This window comes from Acipenser ruthenus, chromosome 7 (assembly GCF_902713425.1).
Source record: "Acipenser ruthenus chromosome 7, fAciRut3.2 maternal haplotype, whole genome shotgun sequence".
In the NCBI taxonomy this organism is placed as follows: Eukaryota; Metazoa; Chordata; class Actinopteri; order Acipenseriformes; family Acipenseridae; genus Acipenser; species Acipenser ruthenus.
The window spans coordinates 6512823-6535516 of NC_081195.1; the positions used below are offsets into that span (position 1 = coordinate 6512823).

Consider the following 22694-nt stretch of genomic DNA (forward strand, 5'->3'; position numbering starts at 1 on the left):
GGGCGGTAAAACACGACTGTAACGGATATCTGAGTGCTGACTGTATAGCTCTAATCAGTACAATCAGTATGAGTACAGTGACAATTAGGAGCCAATTATTCTGGCAACCTGGTGGGTAAAAGCAGTTGGATTGAGGAATGAATCTGGGAAGCCTTTGTTTGTTTGAATACAAAGTAGTGCCTCCTGTAGAATTTGCATTGGAATTGTAAACAGGCCTAGTGCTGTACAGTCAGAGGCTTTTTAATTAGAAGATAATGGTTTAGAAATTGAAAAGTTCAACTACATGATGTTAGGGGAGCTTTAAAAAAATGTCACAGAAAATAATAAAGGTAGGGTTAAAAAAATTGAAAACAGGATATTTAATATCTATATATTTGGTAAGGTATGCTTGTGTCCACTAGTGATTCACTAACGGCCACAAAACGAATGACCAATGAAATAAATGAAAGATTAATTAAAATAACGTGAAGTATTGTACCTTCATTAAATGAGTAACTTGTTATCTTCTCTGCACGGATTTCTAATCTTACTAACGCAATGTAGTTTTGCAACCCCTGAGCTCCAAGTATTACAATGGCAATTAGCCAGCCATTGTAATGGCTGGTGTAATGGCTGAGACACGTTGTAATATCTACTGAAGCTGTTTGGCCATAAACGAGTAGGAACATATATAAATATTTTGTATGTATCTTTAATTAATTAGTTTGAAAGAGGTATGATAAAAAAAAAAAAAACTTTTTCACAACTCATTACGGAACAACAACAAATTCCTAAAAATAACTGCTGATCGGCAGATACTGTTGACCAGGACTGCAGAGGACTGTAACAAACACAAAGTAGTGAGAAATCATTGACCAGAACAGTGCCCGGGGAGCTGAGCTGGCAATACACAACACTTTGAATTAATAAATGAAAACAATAGGAAATCAGATATACACCAGTAAGATGTACAGTAATTACACAGAGAGACTGCTCTACTTGTATCTGGGTCAGCATGTCTTAGTAAGATGATTACCATGGTTACATTCATTTAGGTACGCTGCAATCTCTGTAGCATAAATAACTATACATAAGTAACACACATATCCCACATATTTAAATACCAACTTAGACCTGCATATCACGATGATCCACATCCACTGTGGTATTAGAATAACAGATCTGAAGAAATGGGCATGCGTTGTGTCATAAAACAGAAGTGAGTCTAATGCCTAATGTGAGTCTTTAATGGACAGTAAAATGAACAACATTTATGGTTAAAACAGAAACTTGGACTGTTTATCTAGAGTCACTGCTTTGCTACAGCTATGCCAGGATTAACTGGTGTGGGCATTATTTATTTATTTTTTAAACAGTTTGACTCCCTTTGTGTAAACACTGTAAATTATGCATTCATTTAATCAGTGGCCGTGCTTGCAGGGGTGCAGTGAGCACATTAGGTCACCTCAATCTGATGCTTTGCTGCTCCCCACATCCCCTCCCACACTGCATACTGTGGGCTCGCTCCTCAGCAAATGAGAAGGAACTACAAATACACACAAGCATGGATTCCAGAACATGCCATTGCAAAGGCTCCATAAACCCAGGGATTCACACAGGAGAGCTTCCAGTTTATTTATGCAAAGGCTCCTGAGATATACAGGGGGTGAGGGAGGACTGAAGTGTTTTGTTTTTAAACACTCTCCTTGACAAGCCAGCTGAATGTATTTCAAAGTAATGTAATTTCAAATAAATAAATTACCCAATGTAGTTATAAATTAAGACTCGCAAAATTTTGGCACAAAGCGTGTGACTTCATCATGTTACCAACCCTGTTGTATTTCACAAGCTAAATCAAAATGAGTTCACGGAGTCCAAGATGCAATTTAATTACAACCTATTTAACTTTATGTTGTTCCAGTGCAGGTGAGGGCTGACAGTATGCAGAGTTCCTACCGATAATAACAATGTACAATCATCAACATTGATTTTTAAAAGTGGTGAAAGAAAATGCATGCTTTTAAAACATCTAGGTGAAATCCAAAGTTCAATTTGAACTTCTTTTATCAAAACTGTGCTTTAGAGTTTGAGAGTTTCATCCAATCATGCATACAGTACAGTAGGCAGCATCCACCTAATGTGGGGTAATCCATAACCTTACACAGTCAAACAGCAGATACACAGCAGACAGCCCGTTCAATGTCAATTCTTACGCAGAAAACTATTTGTCTGATTGTAATTTGTTTTTTGTGTTGCTGCTGCAAGAGCCTTATTGAGCTCTTCATTTCTTATTGCTGTTGCTAGATTACACCCAGACCTAAACTTGTTATGGCTTCCCGCCTCTCCCTTTTGCAACTAATTGCTGTTCCTCCTATGTAAACATGACTGCTATTATTCTTCCCTTCTACAATCAAAATACAAGGCATGCCTTATAGCTTGCTCTCAAACGGGTAAGGCTTCTCTGAATGTGTGTATACAGTGTTTGGAGAAATTTCCATTACAAAAGTATTTTTGCAGTTTTCCTATACTTTTCATATGGTTATGCTATTCATTTACTATTGTTTAGGATGGTTTGTGTTTGCATGCTTTACAACGCTTACCTGTGCTTTATTACAGTTTGCCTTGCTTTTACTTGGGTTCATTTTTATAAGGGTGGGGATTTGTACTCCAGATTGCCATGTTTGGAACTTTCATAGGACCCCAAGACCAGAGGCCATTTGGCATCCCACGTGGCAAAATCAAATGCTGTAGCAACGTGACTGGTGTCAGCAAATACACATTGACATGTTCATTTTAGTTAGCTTTGGGAAATGACTAAAACAATAAAGAGTTTAGTAAAGTAATACTGTTTACTTGTGTCATGTACTCAGCAAATCACAAAAACACATTTATACTATCACGGACAGGGCTTTATTACTGAGAATCTGAGAAGGGTTATTTCAGCAGAACATGATTTGAAGTGCCATTTAATCTGGGAATATGCAGGAAAACTCTTTCATATTTGAAATCCTTGGACAAAGAGGCTCATTTACATTAAACTGCTGTCACTGTCATCGTCAGTCCTTACTCCCTGTTTATTTTTATTGCGCTGGGTATTAATATAGACATGAAGCAATAAAAAAACTGAAGTGGAAAATAATAGAGACTAGCACGGCAGCTGCAGCTCGATAAATACTGTCTGTTGATCTTTGAGGAGAGAAGGTTTGTTGTTTTTAACTATTTCTTGGTTTAATTTGTTTTAATTGGGACTGCTGGCAGGGAATATTAGATCAAACCAAAGGTTTAGAAAACTGTATATTATTATTATTATTATTATTATTTATTTATTTCATAGCAGACACCCTTATCCAGGGCGACTTACAATTGTTACAAGATATCACATTATTTTTTACACATTATGTTTACATACAATTACCCATTTATATTTAAACTAGAAGGAAAAAAAAAACTATATCCCTAAACGTTCAAATTCCTTTTTAAACATTCTAATCTACAGTATACTGTTTGCACCATAACCCTTCATGACAGTGCTGTTTGGAAGAAGCTCTTTCCACATATAATCAAGCATGTGTTAATATTACATGTGGTAAGCTAGGCTTGAATATAGTGGGAAGCCCATTAAAAATGCACATTATCATTATTATTATTATCTCACATAAAAGACAACTTCACAGCCCCTGAATAATTGTGAATAATAATTACAAAAGCAAAGCTCCTTTAAACAGTTTCCAATAACAAGGAAGAGACAGTCTGGCGTTATTCAAATTCAAGTGAAACTGGCTCATGCAAATTGGATACAACAGGCTTGTACAGGTTTGTGAGGCAGCGTCCCGATCAAGGCTGGCCTGTGGCCTTGAATATTAGATCTAGACACGGAAACTGCAGTTTAGTGCTTTCTCTGCACTTTTAACAACAAATAAACAAAACAAAAACACAGGAACAAAATTTTAGTTCAAACTAAACACTACAACCCAAAACACCAAAGCTAAATACTAAACCACCAAAGCTATGCCTTCCCCAGCGATTAAACACAGAGCACAACCTGCTGTCTCGCTCACCAAACAAACATTAATTGTTCTGTTTTATACCATGTGACCAAGGGTTGATTGACAATTAATCATCCAATCACCACCTGGCCACATTCCACACCTTTCCGCTGTTTCAATTAAACAATCAACAATCAAAACCATGTGGCTGTGCAAACAGTGGCCATCTTGCCTCCAGGCTGCCCCTTCACCAAGGTGACTGCCAGCCACCAAACACACCCACACACATGTGCACCCATGTGTAGAGCCTATGCTCGGTCACAAGGAGATATATATATATATATATATATATATATATATATATATATATATATATATATATATATATATAATCTCCCTTACAGTCCTTCTGCATGATCCTGCATAGTAGTAAAACCTTTAGGGTACCATCAAACTGTAAGACGGCTTGCTAATAAATGATTTACTGCAAGACTGATAGATTTAGTAAGCATGCAGACTAAGTGGGGTAAAATGAGCAAAACCTCAAACACCGCAAACCAGCAGGGTATTTGAATTGCGCTGGATTGTGTTGAAACCTGTCCTGAGTGCTGAATCGTTTTACAGCACCCCAGGCTCATTCTGTACCTTTGTTCCTTTTACAGGTCATCTGCCAGTCTTGCACCTTTATTGCAGAATGAAGTGTTTGGAACAGGACTAGTTTTTCAGTTGTCAGCAAGATGGGATTATTTTCCTTTGGGGGCTACTGAGCGGCAACGTGTTTTATTTGGAATTATCCGAGCGCTCTTTGCGTTATGAATGCATGTGGTTCTAACGCAGGGCATGTGTTCGGCGAGAGCAACTGAAAAAGGCCACGATTGTACAGCTATGGCCAGACGTTTAGCATCACCCTATAGAGTTAACTAAATTTGCATCATAAAGTCGATAAAACCCTCTGAATAATGTTACGTTAACATATTGAATTGCATACTGCTTTGTAGTTTTCCATATGCTTAACGAAAAACTGACAAATTAAAAAATGTGACATTTAAAAATCTAACATGAAATACTGTATTACTGTTATGGCTTCCGGTAGACTTCTGCAATATCATTTTGTTTCTTTGATTACATGATGTTTAAATAAAAGTTCTAAATGATGTTATTATATGTAGTCAAGTGTCCTAAATACCATCTGCTACCCAGAATGCTTCATTTTTTTTTAATTTTTTTTTTACTGCTCAGGGTGTGGAAAAGTACTAACGGGTAAGAAAATACACAGACAAAGGAGGCGCTATGTTTCACCTTGTAATTTAGTGAGTGGTTGTCTTGTTGTGAAAAGGACTCATTAATTATTAATCATCGACTAACTGCCCGACAGAAAGGTCTGATATGGAAGTACAAACAGCTGCTGGGAATTCAAAGATCCAGTTCATATTGGCGCGGTCAGATGTTGGTTGTCATCTTTTTTTTTTTTTTTTTTTTTTTAAATAACAAATGCCTAAATAATATTGTTGCCTCTTTGTGCTGTCTGTTCCATCATTCATTTAAAAGCATGCTGATATGAGTGACCTTTACCGCAAATTGGAACTCCATTTTCTGCAGATAGAAAGGCCAGTTGCAATAGATATAGGAAATATGTGTTTGTTCAGTTAATTTATCTATAACTTCCTCAATCATAAAATTTGAAAAAATAAAAGAATGATGTAACTTGAACTAGTTGACAGGGTGTTCTTTAATTATCTTGTCAAACGTTGAACTCCTTCAGTTTTAGAAATGCACACAGCATGCAGACAGGCAGACATGAACAACCCTTATGAAAAAAAAAACAGAACTTGTGTTTGGCAGCTATTGATAATAGCAGGCATTCTGCATGATCATACACGGTAGTAAAGGGATAAGTAAGCAAACGTTTAGAATTGATGAGATCCTGCTGTTTTAAGCAACATGAAGAACAACTCTCCAGTTGAACCAGGGTCAGTCAACCTTATAATAAAAATATCCACCGAAACTACAACGATTAAGGCTGTATATGTATACAAGTAAGTAACAGCAATGAATGTTTAGGTAATAAAACTGTGTCCGTCAGTGTACACAGTTGTTTTCCCAAAACAGATCGCTGCCACGCGAAGCAAAGAGGTGTTGTGGAGTGAAACTTTCCACTGGCTTCAATTTATGACCCTTGACTCCTAATCTCACTGGGTAGAAGCAGTACCATTCCATGCCTGGGAAACTATTTAATCAGCTGCATTATACATACATTTCACAATGGAGAAAAACTTGTATTTTACTATGTGTACTGAATTGTCACTGTATAAAAATTCATCCTCATCATCTAGCTCTCTACTATGTAATTCACCTTGATACTAAATAGTATCTCTACTACATAAAGAACATGTTTTTGAAATACACAGAATCAAATATTTTAAAGGTAAATGTTATATTATAAAAAATAAGGATTCATAAAAATAAAAAAAAATATATAGGATCTATAATGTGTGATTATAATAAACTCCCTGCCACATTTTATATACAGTACTCCATTTATTTATTTATTTATTTATTTATTTATTTATTTAATTTATATAGCGCCTTTCATACCGAAGCATCACAAGGCACTGTACATAAATACATAAAAATACAATACAAAATATTTCTATTACAATTATTGCAATATGCTACAGCAAAGGAAAACATCTAAAAAGTATAATATTTTTTTTAAAAAAGAATAAACAATAAATGATTACTGTACCGAAATCTATTTTACATAGACGGTGAAGGTTGTTTGGGGTCACGATTTCCTATTCTCTTTTCTCGCTCGCTTTTTTTTATGCCCCCCTGCTATGAGTGGAGAGACAGCAGAAGATGGAATGAGGACAAACAGGCTTCACAATAGCATCCTGGGGCTAGAACAGTGAAACATGTTTTACAAGCTGGGAATAATACCAGTCTCCATAATGCTGTGTTTACTTGATCTCTCAGTTTGCTATTGCACGACTTTACCACACTGGGTTCTTTCTTTGTTATTTTCAGTGCACTATGTTCTTGTTAAGCAGCAGAAATTGGCAGCAAATACATGGTTCAAAGAGCCTGTGTAACACACTCCAGGGCTCTGGGTCTGTGTTCAAAGAATGGAACTCGAGTTAATTGACTTTAGAATGGAGTAATATGCGTTTCATGGATCTGGGTCACAGGTTGTTTCCCCCTTGGGTGGAATGGGAATATCCAAAGACACTGTAATTCTGTTCCTTTTTCTGGGAATGGTGGAAGTAGACGATATCTCGGTGTACAGCATATCAAAGTACATCACTGTTTACATCACAGCTTACACTGTCCCCTGAAGACCACATGATGCCACAAAATATAAACACAGATGCATTAGCAACAAGTTCAGTTTAGCCATTACCCAGCACTGATTTATTTCTTTAACGTTTTCAGGCTTGGCAAACTCAAACCCCCAAATCAAATAACTACAGTTAGTTATGCCTCCCTGGTAGTTATGAATACTGAAACCATGGGAATTACTAGATCCCCCTCTGTGAGAACATGATGTAACATAACCTGTAGCCTACATGGAGAATATAATGCTTGCTTTTCTAAAGCATGCTATTTATGATATTTTCATTTGAGAGCTCCAACATACACCTCCTGTGTGCTGTTTCTAAGCCTGTAAATGCTGCACTGTTCAAAAGCTTACTATAGTAAAGCAGGAATGGAAATAAGACACCTATTGCATACAGTAGCAGTTTCACCCACTGCAGGTTTTATTATGAGCTTGATTAGCCATTACCAGTACAGGTAACAAGCTCAGGTAGGTCTTATTAAACGCATAGTGAAACCAGGAATGGATCAAACTGCTTTGCAATGAGAGTCTTATTTCCATCCCTGGTAAGTCAAGCCTATATACAGTTAAACTCCCTTTCCAAAAAGCTCAAGTCAGGCTCTTTCAATGTCTCTTTACCTTGTAGATCCCCCCCTTCTATTCATAGACCAGCTCTCCAATAAGACCATTAAGACCCTGATGGTTGTAACATAGGGATCAGCACAATGGTGAAGGCACTGGCTGGAGATTTTTGTCAACTTGACTTAATGTCTTATTAGTTTTTACCTTATGTTTTTTTAAGTATGTGTTATGGATGTACAGAGGAATTTATGCTGTGCTGTTAATTTATAATACTGTTGTATTCAATTCTAGTAATGTTAGTAGAGCAGAGTGTTCTACTGATAACAGTGTTCTACTGATATGTTCAATCTTAGTAGAGATTTGTAATTTTCCCTATGGTTGTGTTTTGCTTTGGAAGATGCAGTGCAGCAACTTTTAGCCGAAATCTGTATATTCTACTATTACAATTGCAGGATTCATTTAGGGATTGTTTTTTTTGTTTTTTTTGTTTTAAAAGCAAGATTGGTTTTAAAAGGTTCACAGGCACTTATTTAGCTGTGAAAGCCGCTGTGATCTAGCTAAATGCTCAAGAGTAAGTGTGCCTGCCCTGAAGGTACGTGTTTTTATTTTGTTCTTGTCATGCCAGCAAGAGTAAGGTTGGCAATATGCGCACACTGTTCACTCTCAAAACTGATTCGCAATTACTAGTGCACACTGTCAATGTATCTACAGATTAGCAGTGTGATTATTTACACTTACCGCATAAGGAACCACATCATAGAAAACACAGCCCCCACAGAAAAAGCCAGCAGGGTTGCAACAGAGGGCCACCAGAAGACAAGGAAGAAAACAAGAACATTGTTTCGAAACAAGAACATTGTTTCGAAAAAATCATTTCTACTGCCGCATGGCACTGTTAAACCACCCATATAAGGAATAATAGTTATGCCGACTTGTAGCCGGGCTTCTGTCATCTTCCCCCTAGTTAACGCAGAACAGTCATTTGAAAAAGGGTCATCCTTTCCCGACGGCGCAGTTTACGTGGCAATTTACATTAATAACTGGGAAGATGTATTTTGCATCAGTAATGGCAGATGGATTAAACCATATTGACAAATCCCTACCTAGGGCTAGTCTAGGCTGTGACAGGCATGAATGCAAATTCGTAATATTTTACATACCGGAATATACTGTATGCCCAAATGCCCTTGTAAAGAGGCTTCAATTGAGACATTTTAAGCATGCACTGATTGATTTTATTTTTAGGAATTGCCACATTCTTGTTATTTTATGATTCACATTAATATTTGTGAACAGCCTGATATTTAGCATCAGACCGTAACTGGAACAAGATGTTACACAGTGTACTGGGATAAGGCTCCCCCCCCAGACTTCACCAGCACCATTTAATAGAGGCACAAATCTATTAGTCATAATTACAGCAGTGGATTGTATTTACTTTTTTAGCTTAAAGATTTCATCCTTAATGATCTTTTCTTCCTTGTGTGCATTACGTATAATGATTATTTAGTTCAACTCTATTAATGCCACTGGCATAGCTGCACAGGAAATCCCTACTTAGCGCAGGCTAAAGTGGTTTTCGGAGCCAGGAAAAGGATCCCTGTGATTAGGTTTTACACGTGCATAATTATCAGCGCTCCATTCCTTTTTGTCAGGAATTGTGTGCTCGTAAAATCGGTGGCATGAGGACAGAGGCAGAGACTAACGACCATGGTTTACCCACACAGCAGGTATGGCAGGGGCAGAGGCAACGTAGGCTTACCCTGCACTGCTCAGGCATTGTACCACACCACCCTGTCTTCAAAGGATCTTCCCCTCCTCTGTAAGGGGGTGAGATATCAGTCCAGACCCAGAGCTGGAAGATTCTGTCAGCTATATAAAGCAAAAGTAAAGAGTGTAAGAAAAGTTACGAGGCCATTCGGCAGCTCCAGCTGGCTTCATAACCCAACAGTGGCTAGTTTGAGCTTCATCGAAAGCACCTGTATGAGAAATTAATTAATTTTTTTTAACAATTATTTTTATTCATTTTCCAATTTTCTCCCAACTAACTCGGTAGAGATGAAGACGAGCACTTGCGTCCTCCGAAACGAGTGCTGCAGGCGCCCGGCCAGCCACAGAGGTCGCTGACCTAACCCCTACCCCGCCTGGGCAGCGTTTGGCCAATTGTACGCCGCCCCCTGGGAACTCCTGTTCACGGTCAGCAGTGGCATAGCTTGGATTCAAACCGGAAAAAATATTAGTTATGGTATTCGAGTCCCCCCACTCTGTGAGGTCTGAACAGGAACTACCAAATAAATTACATCAGGGTTCCCTTCTTATTATACACAGAGAGCCCAGGTTCTGTAAACCAGACAAACTACTGTCTGACGCTCTACTCCGTGGACCCAGTACGACTAATAGAGAGTAACACTTAATAAATATAAACGATACAGACCTATTGCCCGACCCGACTTCAACAGGACATCCAGCAGATTAGAAGGGTTCCTGTGATGTGGTTTAAGAATATACTGTACACACAATTTTAATACACTGAAAATTAGACACCAGAAGGACAACTGATATATGGTCCAGTATACATTACATTGCATATTAGCAGCCATTTGATTTAGCAATTAAACAGACATCGCAACACATGCTAAAATAACATGCAATAACATGAGACGATGCAAGCGCACAGCTGGACACTGCCCCTTGCAACGGGTGCGTCTTTTTGCAATTTCCTATCGAGTCCCAAAGCAAACTTAAACAGATGCAATGCTACAGTGGGTATGCAGTTTATTTATTTCATAACCAAGGTCTAATGGCTTTGTGTATCACGCTTGTAGCAGATTGACCCTTGGATAACTCCGCTTGCACAATGAGGGAGCTAAAACAATGATCTGGGGCGGCCCAACGGAACATTTATAGCAAAGAGGGCGTGCCAGCATCCCCTCAGAATAAATATGCTGACTGCACCATAATGAAAGACCAACTAATGCACCCGTGGGCTGCCGGTTCATGTCCTTTCAGAACACGGAGCTCCTGGGTCTCCGATCCCATTTGCTTTGGGTGTTCTCTTCCCCATGATGGAAAAATCGGATCATGAGACTCGAGCACTTACAGTCAAAGGCTGTGAATGAGCCTGGAGCCACTCCATTATAAATATATAACATATTTAACAGAAAAATGTACTGTTTTATTGGGATCTTGCATTAATTTACACAGTTTGTGTGTGTGAAAATCAATATACAAAAGAAATTTAAAGATTACTATAAATATCCATGAAAATGTGTACGATAGTTACAATGTGCCTTACCAGAAGTAAATGTCCATTCAGGATGTAATTACAATTCCCAGAGACCAGGTGTCACTGTGTACTGTGTAAACCCCCCATTGCTGTAAATGAAAGGTCAACTGACATATTTAAAGCTGCAGTGTCTTAACATTCCTGTTTACTTGTTTTGTTGTTTTATATAAGAAAGCAGACATTATTGGCAGTGCAGTTTGTTTACATTCCATAAAGGTAGCTGTAATTGATGGCCAGTCTAATTTCTCAAACTAACAACCTGCTGCAGAAAAAACAAACAGATTAAAAAACACAGGCTCCACCAATCATGATAATGACCCATGAAAGCCAGAAGAAGGACACAATCTTTCAAGTGCAGTTCGCTGTGTGTATTTCATCATTATCCATTTCAAAAGGAAATTGGTTTTTTTTGTGGTTATAAATTTGGTTGGTTGCTTATCAGGAAATAGCAGATCTAATCAATTCAACTGTGTGTGATGCTTTCATGTTGAATGTGTATGCTTATTCTGTGCCATGGATCCTGTAAATAAACCCTGCTGTATAGCGTGCCACAATATGGGACAACTCCTTTTTTTTTTTTTTTTTTTTTAAATGGAGCCAACTATGGAATGAGCACCACATCTTTCTAGTACTACTCTATATATTACAGTAACGTTAAATCCTGTAAAATGTTTTTTGTCCCAAATTTTGCTTTTAAATTACACTTTAATTTTGTAATTATACTTAGTCAAAACAGTAATTATGCAATAACTGCACAAAACACACATGCAATTAATAGTCTTATGTACATGTATTTGTACTTCTTAGAGCAGTTTTGAAGTGCTTTGAAGATATCTGTATTTTTATTGATTTTTTTTTTTTTAGACTGCTTAAGTGATAATTTGGCATTTTGCAATATAAATGACTGCAATCTTTGGAGGTGAAAGAACAGTGCCTGATTAGAATCCTTCAGTCTCCTCTAGTGCAGTTCAATCTGAAGACACAAGGGCAAAAATATCTGTGTGCTCTCTCAATGCAAGTGTGGTATTCAACTGATTCCTGTTCATAAACCAGCTACACAGAGGATCAACCCATGGATACAACTGAAGACAACTGAACAAAGTATGTTCATTGCAAGACCTTTCAAGGTAAAAGAGACAACACTCAAGGATCCAATTCTGTTCGCTACGTTTTATTGAGTTTTTAAATTAAGAAATATACTTGGCGCTCGCTGTACACTTGTTTTCACAAGCAGTGAGCATTTCAGAAATGTTCATTTTCAGTTTTTATTACCTTGAACGGCAGCTGGAAAGCAGCCCTTCACCCGTCACAGAGGGAACCCACACTTCTGTAACTTTAATGTTTATTTAAAGAGGCACTCCGACATTGGCAGATCAGAGAGTGCGATTTCCAGGGTAGAGCAGAAACTGGTTTAAGATGCTTTTAAAGAAAAGAGCAGCTTAACTATTTAAAGACCTGGATGGTCTGCATTCACCTTTAAAAGTGAAACTTGTTACAAGCCCGGAACATCACAATTCTTTAATTTTCTGTTTGTCATTACACCCTGGTGACATTAAAAAAATCAAAAGTTGAGGCCTCATTAGAGCTGTCAAACATGTCTTCTTTCAAAGTACATTTGGTACACACACAGTGTGTAACCATTAACCTGTCCCCCCAGTGACACCTACCACCACTGGATGTATTAAAAAATAACACATTTGTTCTATGTGGTATTTCTTACTGATGTGTTCTTGCATGCACTAGGCTAATGGTTACACCAGTTGTACCCATCTGTACTTGGAGAGAAGGGCATGACTGAGGACTGTATACAGGATTAAGGGTTACTTTTAAACTTGAGTTTTAAAAAGTACCCAGAAACAGAAAACGATACACAAAATGTACCCAGACTAGAAGAACACATAGTTTACTATAACTGTGATATTTCATAGTTGTACCAAGTTGCTTTTCCAATCTGGCTCTGGAACCAAACAAATAGGATCCGATTGATCCAGTTTCAAACTGTACCATTGGGGGGTTTGGGCCTGTGGATACAGTCTATTAAAGGTTAATTTCTTTGATTTGTGTTAAATGTATTGTTAAAAACAGTATGATCTCAGATGTTTATAATCTGCTGCCTTTACTGTACCTTGAAAACCTTCTGGTGATGAAATAACAAACCTTCCCTGGGTCTAACTTGACCTCACACTGCTCTAAGATAAGAGAAGAACATGAGCAGTATCAGAGCCAGCAAAAACAAACAAAAAGCACCGCTTACTAAGGCCTGCTTGGTAACCTTCTCCTATTATAACAGGTAAGGCCCTGAAAGACTGTGTTGATGTTTGAACGTTTCATTTTACACGGCAGTGTAAGCCAGGTGCACTAGATAAAAAGGCAAAGGCTGAACTAATTGCTCTGGCGGAAAGGTTTCAATAAGCCAATGGCACTTATTATTGCTCAGCTAGTTTCCTCTTTCTGAAAGTAGTTTATTGGCTTTAATTCCCAGAGCCAGGCTGCCACGTTTACATGAAGAGATTGTAGGGTTTGGTTCAAAGGTCACTTTACGGATATCACCTGGAAAAGTGTGTACTGCAGAGCAACTGAACTTGCCAGCAACAGCATGGGGAAGAGGTTAACAGCGTGTGTCACAGGGATATCTATCTACCACGCTTCATTGCCTAGACACATATCTGTTATGGGGTTAATATTATCTTTTATATAGAGAGTATAACGTTCATTTTCCGCCTACTTTCACATTTCACACACAAACTCACTGGCGGGGGTTCTCTTGACCTTGGAAGAACTGCTGCTTTTGGAGGCTTTGATTCCACTGTTAGAGCGCCCTCTAGTGGTAACATGGGGGAATGCCACGCAAAATATCAGTTGCTGGTTAAAACTTTTGTTTGCTACATACAGCATCACTTCAGCACAGCCCCAAGGAATTAAATTAGTCTGGTACAAAATCAGATATGGCTGCTTCAGGTAAAATCTATGAGTCAGCTGAATTCAACACTACTCTACTTGTTTTCCAGTTAATAGCAGACATGGGAAGGATGGGTAGGAAACCATTTTGGATCCAAGGCAGGAAGGCTGTGTGCGGTTACAGCCCAAGAGTTTTTAAATCTTGATCAGAAGGCTTATGCTTTTTTACGACACTGAATGGTAGCAGGGCACCTATCATTGACATACACCCCCTGCCGCATAAATACATAATTGAAGCTGCCAGTATCATTACAAATAAATAAATAAGTAAATAAATAAATAAATTTGCCATCCCATTAGGAAAAAGTCTGGCAGTCTTCCGTCTGTGGGGAGAGAGATACTCTGGGGTTTTAGATAAACAGTGTATCTCTTCTGTGTGGGGTAAACACAGGTTCAGGCAGCTGGCCAGTGTTGTCACACAGGGGTCACTGAGTGATTGCTGAAGACACACTATCTACTGTTACATGTTGATGATTTGTCAGTGTCTCATGTTTTCTAGTTCATCAGTTTTTTGACTCAATCAATGAATGACCTATGCCTATAAACACTGCTATATAATTGTCAACAAAATGTTAAGATGTGACAAGTGGGAAAATGTACCCAAGACAACTTTATAAATTGACTTAAAAACTGACATTTTGGTCCTTGATATTACCATCTGGACAAAGGTACTCATCAATATTTGCTGTACTGAGCTGTAAATACTGGGTCTGACCTGTACTTTCCCGTCCTCACTTGTAGAGCCTTCATCCCGCACTGCTGAGCCCCGCCGACATCATTCACCAGATCATCTCCAATCATGATGGCCTGTCGAGAGCAATGAGAAACACCTCACCATGCTGTCAAGCACCACTTTATTCCTACCATATTTCACACGCTGCGTTGCGCTGAACGCGCGCACCTGATGTTAAATATTGTCACGCTAGAGATTAAACATGATCACACTGTCAGCAAACCAAGTTAAATGTGTGTGTATGTGTAAATATAGCACCAGAATATATATATATATATATATATATATTATATTACAATGATCTAAATGGGATAATGCGCTAAAAATAGAAAAAAGGCTATTTTCTGCTTTGTAGTATTGGAATATGCAGCTGTTACTGCAGGGGTTACAAATACAAGGACATAATCTTATTGCAGTTAATTAAATGTTACGTTTTTCTAGGTTTTTGAACAAAAAGTGCAAAGATACAAAAAGTCCTTTGATTGCAATAAAAGAAAATGTGTTAAAATAGGATAACCAAAACCCTTGGGATGTTTTTTGTTCAAATCACTTTATTTTGGGTGGAAGCAGCCAAATCAGAGGTAGTGCTTAGCGTCAAAACCAAGGGGATGACATGTACACTCCCCCCCCCCAAAAAAAAAATCCCCAGCACCCGAGTGCATTACTGAGATTATCTTGTGCGTCAAACACCGGCAGCCAATTTGCTGCACCACACATCTAATAAGGAGGTTGACCTTTTTTCAGGGGTCAAGATTAAGCTGTTGTGCCAGAGCCATACTTTTAGATTGCTGCCGACAAGAAAACATACTGCCGAGGAGCCAGGCTGCACATGAGTAGTGATGCCTGCAGAAGCCAGCTTGTGGCAGAGGCAGCGCTCCATCCCCGGGGAACGCCAGTGATTTACTACCAGTGAAGGGCAATAATCACTAAAGGAGGAGCAATTATTCCCAAATCATTTAGGATCTAAAAAATCACTGGTTAGAAGATGAAGGTCAAGAGGTGCCTTGTCATGGTGAATAAAAACCAACAGCAGTCTACCCTCCAAATAACTTCCATCACGGATATCGGCAGAAACGAGGGCGGCGAGGAAAGAGCTTTTGATGGCTCTGGTTTTGGACCCGGTTCAGAGAACAAAGATGGTCATTTACTAGTGCACATTTATCCAAAACTATGAATACTGCCCTCTATGAAATCATATGCATTTAAATAAACATGCTAGTTTATAATATATTATACCAATCAGTACATGAATACTTTTACTAGCCTATCACAACCCATCTTTTCTTCTGACTTCATGCTTTTATAAAAGATCAAGCTTAGGTTAAACATCAAACAGCTGCTTGCTCCGATTCTCTAAAAAACATTTCAAATTCTTTCAGGAATGCAGAAAGCAAACACACCAATAGTGATGCACTGAGGACTCAAAACTGAATAAAAGGGTACCTTCCTAATTTCACTCACAAGGGAACATGAAAAAAAGCTAACAGTCCAGATTTAAATCTTAATTACAAATAATAGCTGAAATGCACCCATCTATAGTATGGATTACAGCAGCCAATTTCCACCTGCACACCACCCAACAGCTTCAGTCTAAACTATTATTCTATATTTGATTCACTATTTTGGCATCAAACCTCATAAAATATTTAACCTTTGAGTAAAACAAGTTAACAAGGACTTAAGAAAAGAAGTGCTCCCCAAGAATGGATTAGTCTGTGTCAGGCTTAATCTCTGCTCAGGTCTGGGCTGTGTTTGAAATGAAAGACTCGGTCACCAACGTGTTAAAAGAAACATTAGCAATCTGTTATTCCGAACCCACTGAGGAAAGGTTCAAATAGAACACAGGCTTCAGGGAGCAACCTATTACACTCTGCTCAGAGAAAACAGCCTACACTGGAATGAACAATTAGGGGCTGAATGAGGGGAATTATCAGGGGAAATAGCTGATGAAGACTTTATTGATTAGAGCAGCTTCACAGATCTAACACTCAGGATAGCAATTACAAACATTATAGCTGGGACAGCCTACCTCAAACTTGACAGAATTTTGCTTTTATATATATATATATATATATATATATATATATATATATATATGTGTGTGTGTGTGTTAAGAATTTACATCTGAAAATCACTATCGATAATCACAATCATAAAAAAAGACAAATGTATATTTATTTCATTGATCACAAAAGGGTCTGTGTTTGTCCTTATTTTTGTCCTCCACTGGAAGACATTTTATAATAAAATATATTTTATTTTTAAATTACAAATATACAAGCTTTAACAAATCAAGAAAAACAAATATAAATCAATACATATTTTTTGCAGGTTTAAATATACTTGTGTACCTTCAATAAGGTGCGGTGGTCCATTAACTTGGCCTACTTAAATGTGCATCACTACCTGCAATAAGCATTGGGGTTACTGAGTGTATTGGAAATTTGATCTACAACCTATTATTATGGTGTTGCATTAATCATAACATTGACTCACATGGGTGTACTTTAATTTCTAAAATAGACACACCCTGTACAACATTGCAGTCTGACCACACACTCCATAGCAAGTTACTACAATGACACTGCAGCCTTTCTTCGTGCATAGTTTTACCTGGTGCGGTTCGACGCCCATGTCTGCTAATGCTGACTGGAAAAACATCTTGGCTGGCTTTCCGACCACCTCAGCTTCAATATCGCAAGCGTACTGAGAAACAGAAACGACAAGACAGCTAGGAACATTTAACTATGAAACATTCTCCCTGTGGTCTTCATACAGCGAAAGAACTGGAGGCTGCAAACGACAGCATGAGAGGGTCTCAGTCGCCATCACCAGAAAGGGGTCTGATACTGTCTCTGTTAAGATGCTTTCCACCATATGTTGTTACCTGGGTTAGATCTGCCAAAGTGTCTTTATAGAATTAAGAATAAGTGACATCTAGTGCACAGCTGTGTATTGTCAGTAATCCAAAAAAAGGATCTTAATTCCTGTTCCCCAGATGGCACTGGCTCTTTCTTCTACAGGCACTTTGGCATATCTAGCCTGGGTTACATATGTCAATGGCAGGAAACGAGAAGGAATAGCAGCTCCTGAACTGGGGCCCAAGCATGTTAAAAATGAAGCTATCCAAAAGACAAGGGAAATATCATACAGGTGTATCAGTGAAACCGCATTAAGCAAATCGCTCATTTCTGTCGCATGCTTTATTGGCGTGTACTGTAATGAGTTCAAATGAATCATTTTATATAATGTTGTAGGCAAAGGCCAAAAGCATTTTTTTCTTTACAGGACAAGACACTATTATTGTACAGTAATGTACAATACCTCTAATGCCTTCATATAGACCCCAACGTCAAGCTTCAAGCCGTCTGTTTCTTTGTAGTAGCGCCTGAAACACAGGTGAAGAATGTAGAGAAATATTTTCAAAAAATAAGCAAATAAAATAAATAGAATGTTAAAACATGTGGAACAAGCAATGGGAATCTATGAAGCAACTAATCAATTTTGACAGCTTTATTTTCTCAGTAGAGATTGAGACTTCATTGACTGAAAAAAGGTATTAAAATAAATGTTCACCTGCATTGGATCAAAACCTTATAAAAGAATCACAACTGTATTTGACAGAATCAACTGAATATACTCATCAAAACTGCATCCCTTTTCTATTCATCCAATACAAAACAAAAATAATTATGATCATATTTAAACAAACCAACACCTGCTTCTGTGAAGACGCAGTGTCACCTTGAAATTAAATGGAATTGTATACATTATAAACTTTATTTAACCTTTATTTTTGCAAACCCTATTTCATTTTTATTTACTGCACCACTCAATTTTTTGATTCTGCAAGGTTTAAAAATAAACAAACAAATAAATAAATAAATAAACTCGTTTTTTTTTGTTTTTTTTTACATCTGTGTTTTATCTTTAGGGTAACTCTGGGAGATGGGGGAGTGGAAAAGGTGGTCTTAATTCTCATTTTATGGTTTATTTTTCTTTGCCATTTTCGATTATTCAGCCGCGACTCTTTTCCATGTGCCCACCCTGACCTTTGCAAGAACAGCCATTAACCTTCCATAGTCTGGCGTAAACGGCTTCATTTTCAGACACTGCCATGACAGAAGAAATTATGCAGCCAATTCTCCATCTCGGGCCTCAAACAGATGCGGAATGTAAATCAATCCAATTCCACAAGCCTCTGCACACTCTGCTTCAGCGATTTCCACGCTCTAGACCTCAACAGCGTCGGCAAACTTAGACACTGGAGCCCACACCTAAGCTTGCTGTCACAACACCCCCGACATCACACTGCCCAGAAGGGTGTATCATGTCGGGGCTGCTCTGCAGAGAGGCCAGGATCAATCCAGTGAAATGTCTGTGTGCAGCACTGTTACAATTTAACTAAAGTGAATTTAGTAAATTATTATTCACAGCCTATTGTATTGACCAATACAGATACAATATGAGAGCTTAAGGGCTTAACAACTTCCCTCTTCTCTATGGTGGTGGAGCAGACATGACTGACTCCACTCCATTGACCTGGGTAGAAAAGTCTGGTTATACACATTAAAAGTGATCAACTGCACAAAATGATGATTGAAACTCAATGAAATAATAAAACGTGATGTTGGTATTTTACCTGAGGTACAACAGTAAGAGTATCCGGGATCACAAGGGTTAAACTGGCCTTACCCTCTTCCTAATGATATTAACACTGGCTTCTCAAGTCCTATCAGGACTCTGAAAGCTTCGTTAACATTCTTGTAGGAGAAATTGTCGGCAGCATCTCCAACCACCACACAGTTTGGGTTTGATTTGTCGACATCTGCAAACTCAGGGACAACTTCTGAAATGATAACACAACAACATTACATGGAAACAGTACTCAATACCGATGGAAAAATAATGAACATTAAAAAGCTTCCTACTTCAGAAACCTAAGCCTATGTGTATGTTAATCATGAAAAGTCATAAAAAGTCGTGCTAAAAGAACTGTTGTCCAGTCAAATAGACACGAAACATATGGTAAAGGATCAATATAATAATGTCCCTGGTGTCTGCAAGTTTATTATATATTTTAGACTCAATAAAAAAAAACTGTGTGGTCTGTTATTCCGATGGTTGCCTATGGGCAGTCCGGTTGTAAGTTTTCCTTCAACACCAACATTCTGCCACCTCTGGAGGGCCAAAAAAAAAAAAGAAACAACCTACTTTACTGGGCTGGTAAATCACATCAGTGTGATCAGGAACCCTAGCAACCATCTTTTGAAAATTATTCTTTAGCTTCCCAGACCCTTTTTTATCAAAGTGGATGAAACAGGATCCAAACTGGCAAAACTGCCTGATTGGTGGTGCCTTTTTAGGCAAGTTGACTTAGACTAAGACTAGTTAAAAAAACAATCAGAAAAACAGATCTAACCATCATAAACCAGAAGGTGTGGTCTTAGCCCACGGTCCTTTAGGATTTTACAGGCTGCTGGGGCTGGAGAGAACACTTCATTCACAGAGATGTCAAAGCCCATCCGCTGTAGTTTTGCCACAAACTTGTCCCTGGTGGCCTGTGTCTCATTGGTGCAGAAACGCAGCTTCAAGCCGGATGCCTTGATCCTGTAAGAAAAAAAAAAAAAAGATAACAAGGTTACACTGATAACCACAGCAGGAATCTATTAAAATGCATTATTGACAGGGTAAAGTGGCCAAGTGGGGCAAGTCTACAGACCACTGCTGTACAAAGTGCAACTGTAACTGCATGAGAGTGAGATATAATATGACCCTGTCCTCATCAAATCTTTATATGTTTTTGCTAATACATTATTTTAGAGTATCTCCAAAACAGACCACCATATTGTATATAACATGATTACATTTAGTACTTTAAAAAAATCATCTAATGTTAATAAAAGTGTATGATTTTAATATCATAGATTGAGCTTCTGTTTTTCTGGGTTTATTCATTTTATTTTTCGGTGCTTATTTTAAGATATTTTCGAGTCTTATGTAAATCGCTTTTTTTTTTCTGGGGCTTTTATTTTTGATATAGTATATGAAATTAGTGTTTTTGGTTACTTTCCAAAATGTTTGAGCATTTTTTTCTGCCAAATATGTATAGTAGTAACTTGACAGTACTTGCACACTTACGTTGTACCTTTTTTCCTTTGCTGTGTTTCACAATGAAATCCTTATGGTCACGGGAACATTCTTGTGGGTTTTTTGTGTGCATCCATTTTTTTACATTTCACCACAATTTGCAATTCTGTTTTAAATCCTCCATATCTTAACTGTAATACAGCTTTAAATCCTGCTAACAACCCTCCATCTTGTTTTAAATCTCGCAAGCGGAGTCTCCAATAGAAATGCAGGAATGTGCTGTCACTCAGTAGTTAGGGCGGGTTTAAAGTATTCAGAACGAATCAATGACAGATGCAAGGCAGGAAAGCGGGACGTTGCCCAGCAGCGCAGGGAAATGTATTTTTTTTTTTTAATTTGTAGTAGGTTTTATTTTTTAATGGGAAAGGGGTGAAGTCAACGTGAATTGATTAACCATTTCTACTGTTTTTCTGGTGGTTTCCGGTGTTTATTGGCTATCCACCGATTACATTTTTTTTGTATCGGGGGTGTTTTATCGTTTTTTATCGGTTAAAACCGAAAATCAGATTTATCGGTTACAGTCCTAATCATAAAACATGCAGTTCCAGCAGAGTAAGTAAATAGGTAATGTATGTTGACTCGTTGCACTGTTTTACAGATAGCCAATATTCTATCTGCAAGCTACTAGTCTATAAAGATGAGTATTTTCTTTTGTGTTTGACTATTTTTTATTGAAAATGTAATTCCTGTTTGTTTTACTTTACGTTTCAATTTAATTAATGCAGGATAACTCCAAAAGAATTTTTGTTCAGGAACATACAGCGGAATAAGAGATCACTATAAATAAATAAATAAATAAATAAATAAATAAATAAATAAATCAAACCTTGTTCTATTCATTCCGATCAAAGTTCACTGCAATGTCTTTCTCAACAGCACAGATGATTAATTCCTTTTCTACTATTTATATTTGCTAATTGTAATTAGTATGAATTATCAATTAAGGCTAGTGGCTAATTGCCCTTCATAAAAAGAGCTCTCCTAGTTTAAATTGGACCATTAATGTAATGTAACTAATAGCACTTGCCTTTACATTACCAATACATCTTCATTGTTTTGAGCAGTAAATGTGATAGTCACTCGTAATTTAATGAAGCAATTGAGTGAAGAAGTGCAGGAGGTGCCAGGGGAGTAATTATTGTTAATGAATTATGATGTGACCTTCTCAGAACAATGAGCAATTAATGCTACAATTGTATGGCTGTACGTCACATCTGGTACTGCAAACACAAGACTTCTGCATCAGTAAAGATTACCAAACTTTCCATTTAGCACCAGTGTTTTATACAAAAAAACAGAATCTGTTGACTCATTAACCCTCCACCCTACCTTCCCCCAACCCCTCACACAACCCCCCCTTGTAACCTCCGCAATAAAACAAACCCCACTACATCTCTTCAGCAATTCAACATTTCTAGAGCTGATTTTATTTCTGTGATCCTACAGTTCAAGTCGTGGGAGATAATAGCTTATGAGGACTCCCTGGTTACTCACCATAACCTACATTCACAATGTTCTCAATGCTATATACTAAATGTACATAGACTTTTTGATAGTCTGTTTGTGCAGCATACAGGTGACCAGAATACGTTTCCAGACATACGCCTTCGACCTGCATCCAGTCACGTCCATGCTACATGACAAAGTATCTTGAACAGAGTCACTGGCTGTGTTTTGAAACACAGAAATTCTCTCATTACTGTC

At 37.9% G+C, this 22694-nt stretch overlaps 2 protein-coding genes across 4 annotated transcripts in view; one reads left to right on the top strand and one right to left on the bottom strand.

Moving 5' to 3' along the window:
• LOC117414856 (protein FAM53B-like) overlaps positions 1-5124 on the top strand; it is a 43879-nt gene extending 38755 nt beyond the window's left edge. For all 3 annotated transcript variants that reach the window (XM_034024681.3, XM_059026224.1, XM_034024684.3), the window contains one exon: positions 4628-5124. The gene's annotated coding sequence lies outside the window, so the exon portion shown is untranslated. The remainder of the gene's footprint in view (positions 1-4627) is intronic.
• LOC117414732 (phospholysine phosphohistidine inorganic pyrophosphate phosphatase) overlaps positions 1-22694 on the bottom strand; it is a 34365-nt gene that overhangs the window by 3725 nt on the left and 7946 nt on the right. Inside the window, exons 2-6 of the mRNA XM_034024506.3 lie at positions 20263-20450; positions 19536-19689; positions 18165-18228; positions 17454-17546; positions 14823-14914 (exon numbers count right to left, since the gene is read on the bottom strand). Coding sequence (XP_033880397.3) covers positions 14823-14914; positions 17454-17546; positions 18165-18228; positions 19536-19689; positions 20263-20450 — 591 coding nt within the window. The remainder of the gene's footprint in view (positions 1-14822; positions 14915-17453; positions 17547-18164; positions 18229-19535; positions 19690-20262; positions 20451-22694) is intronic.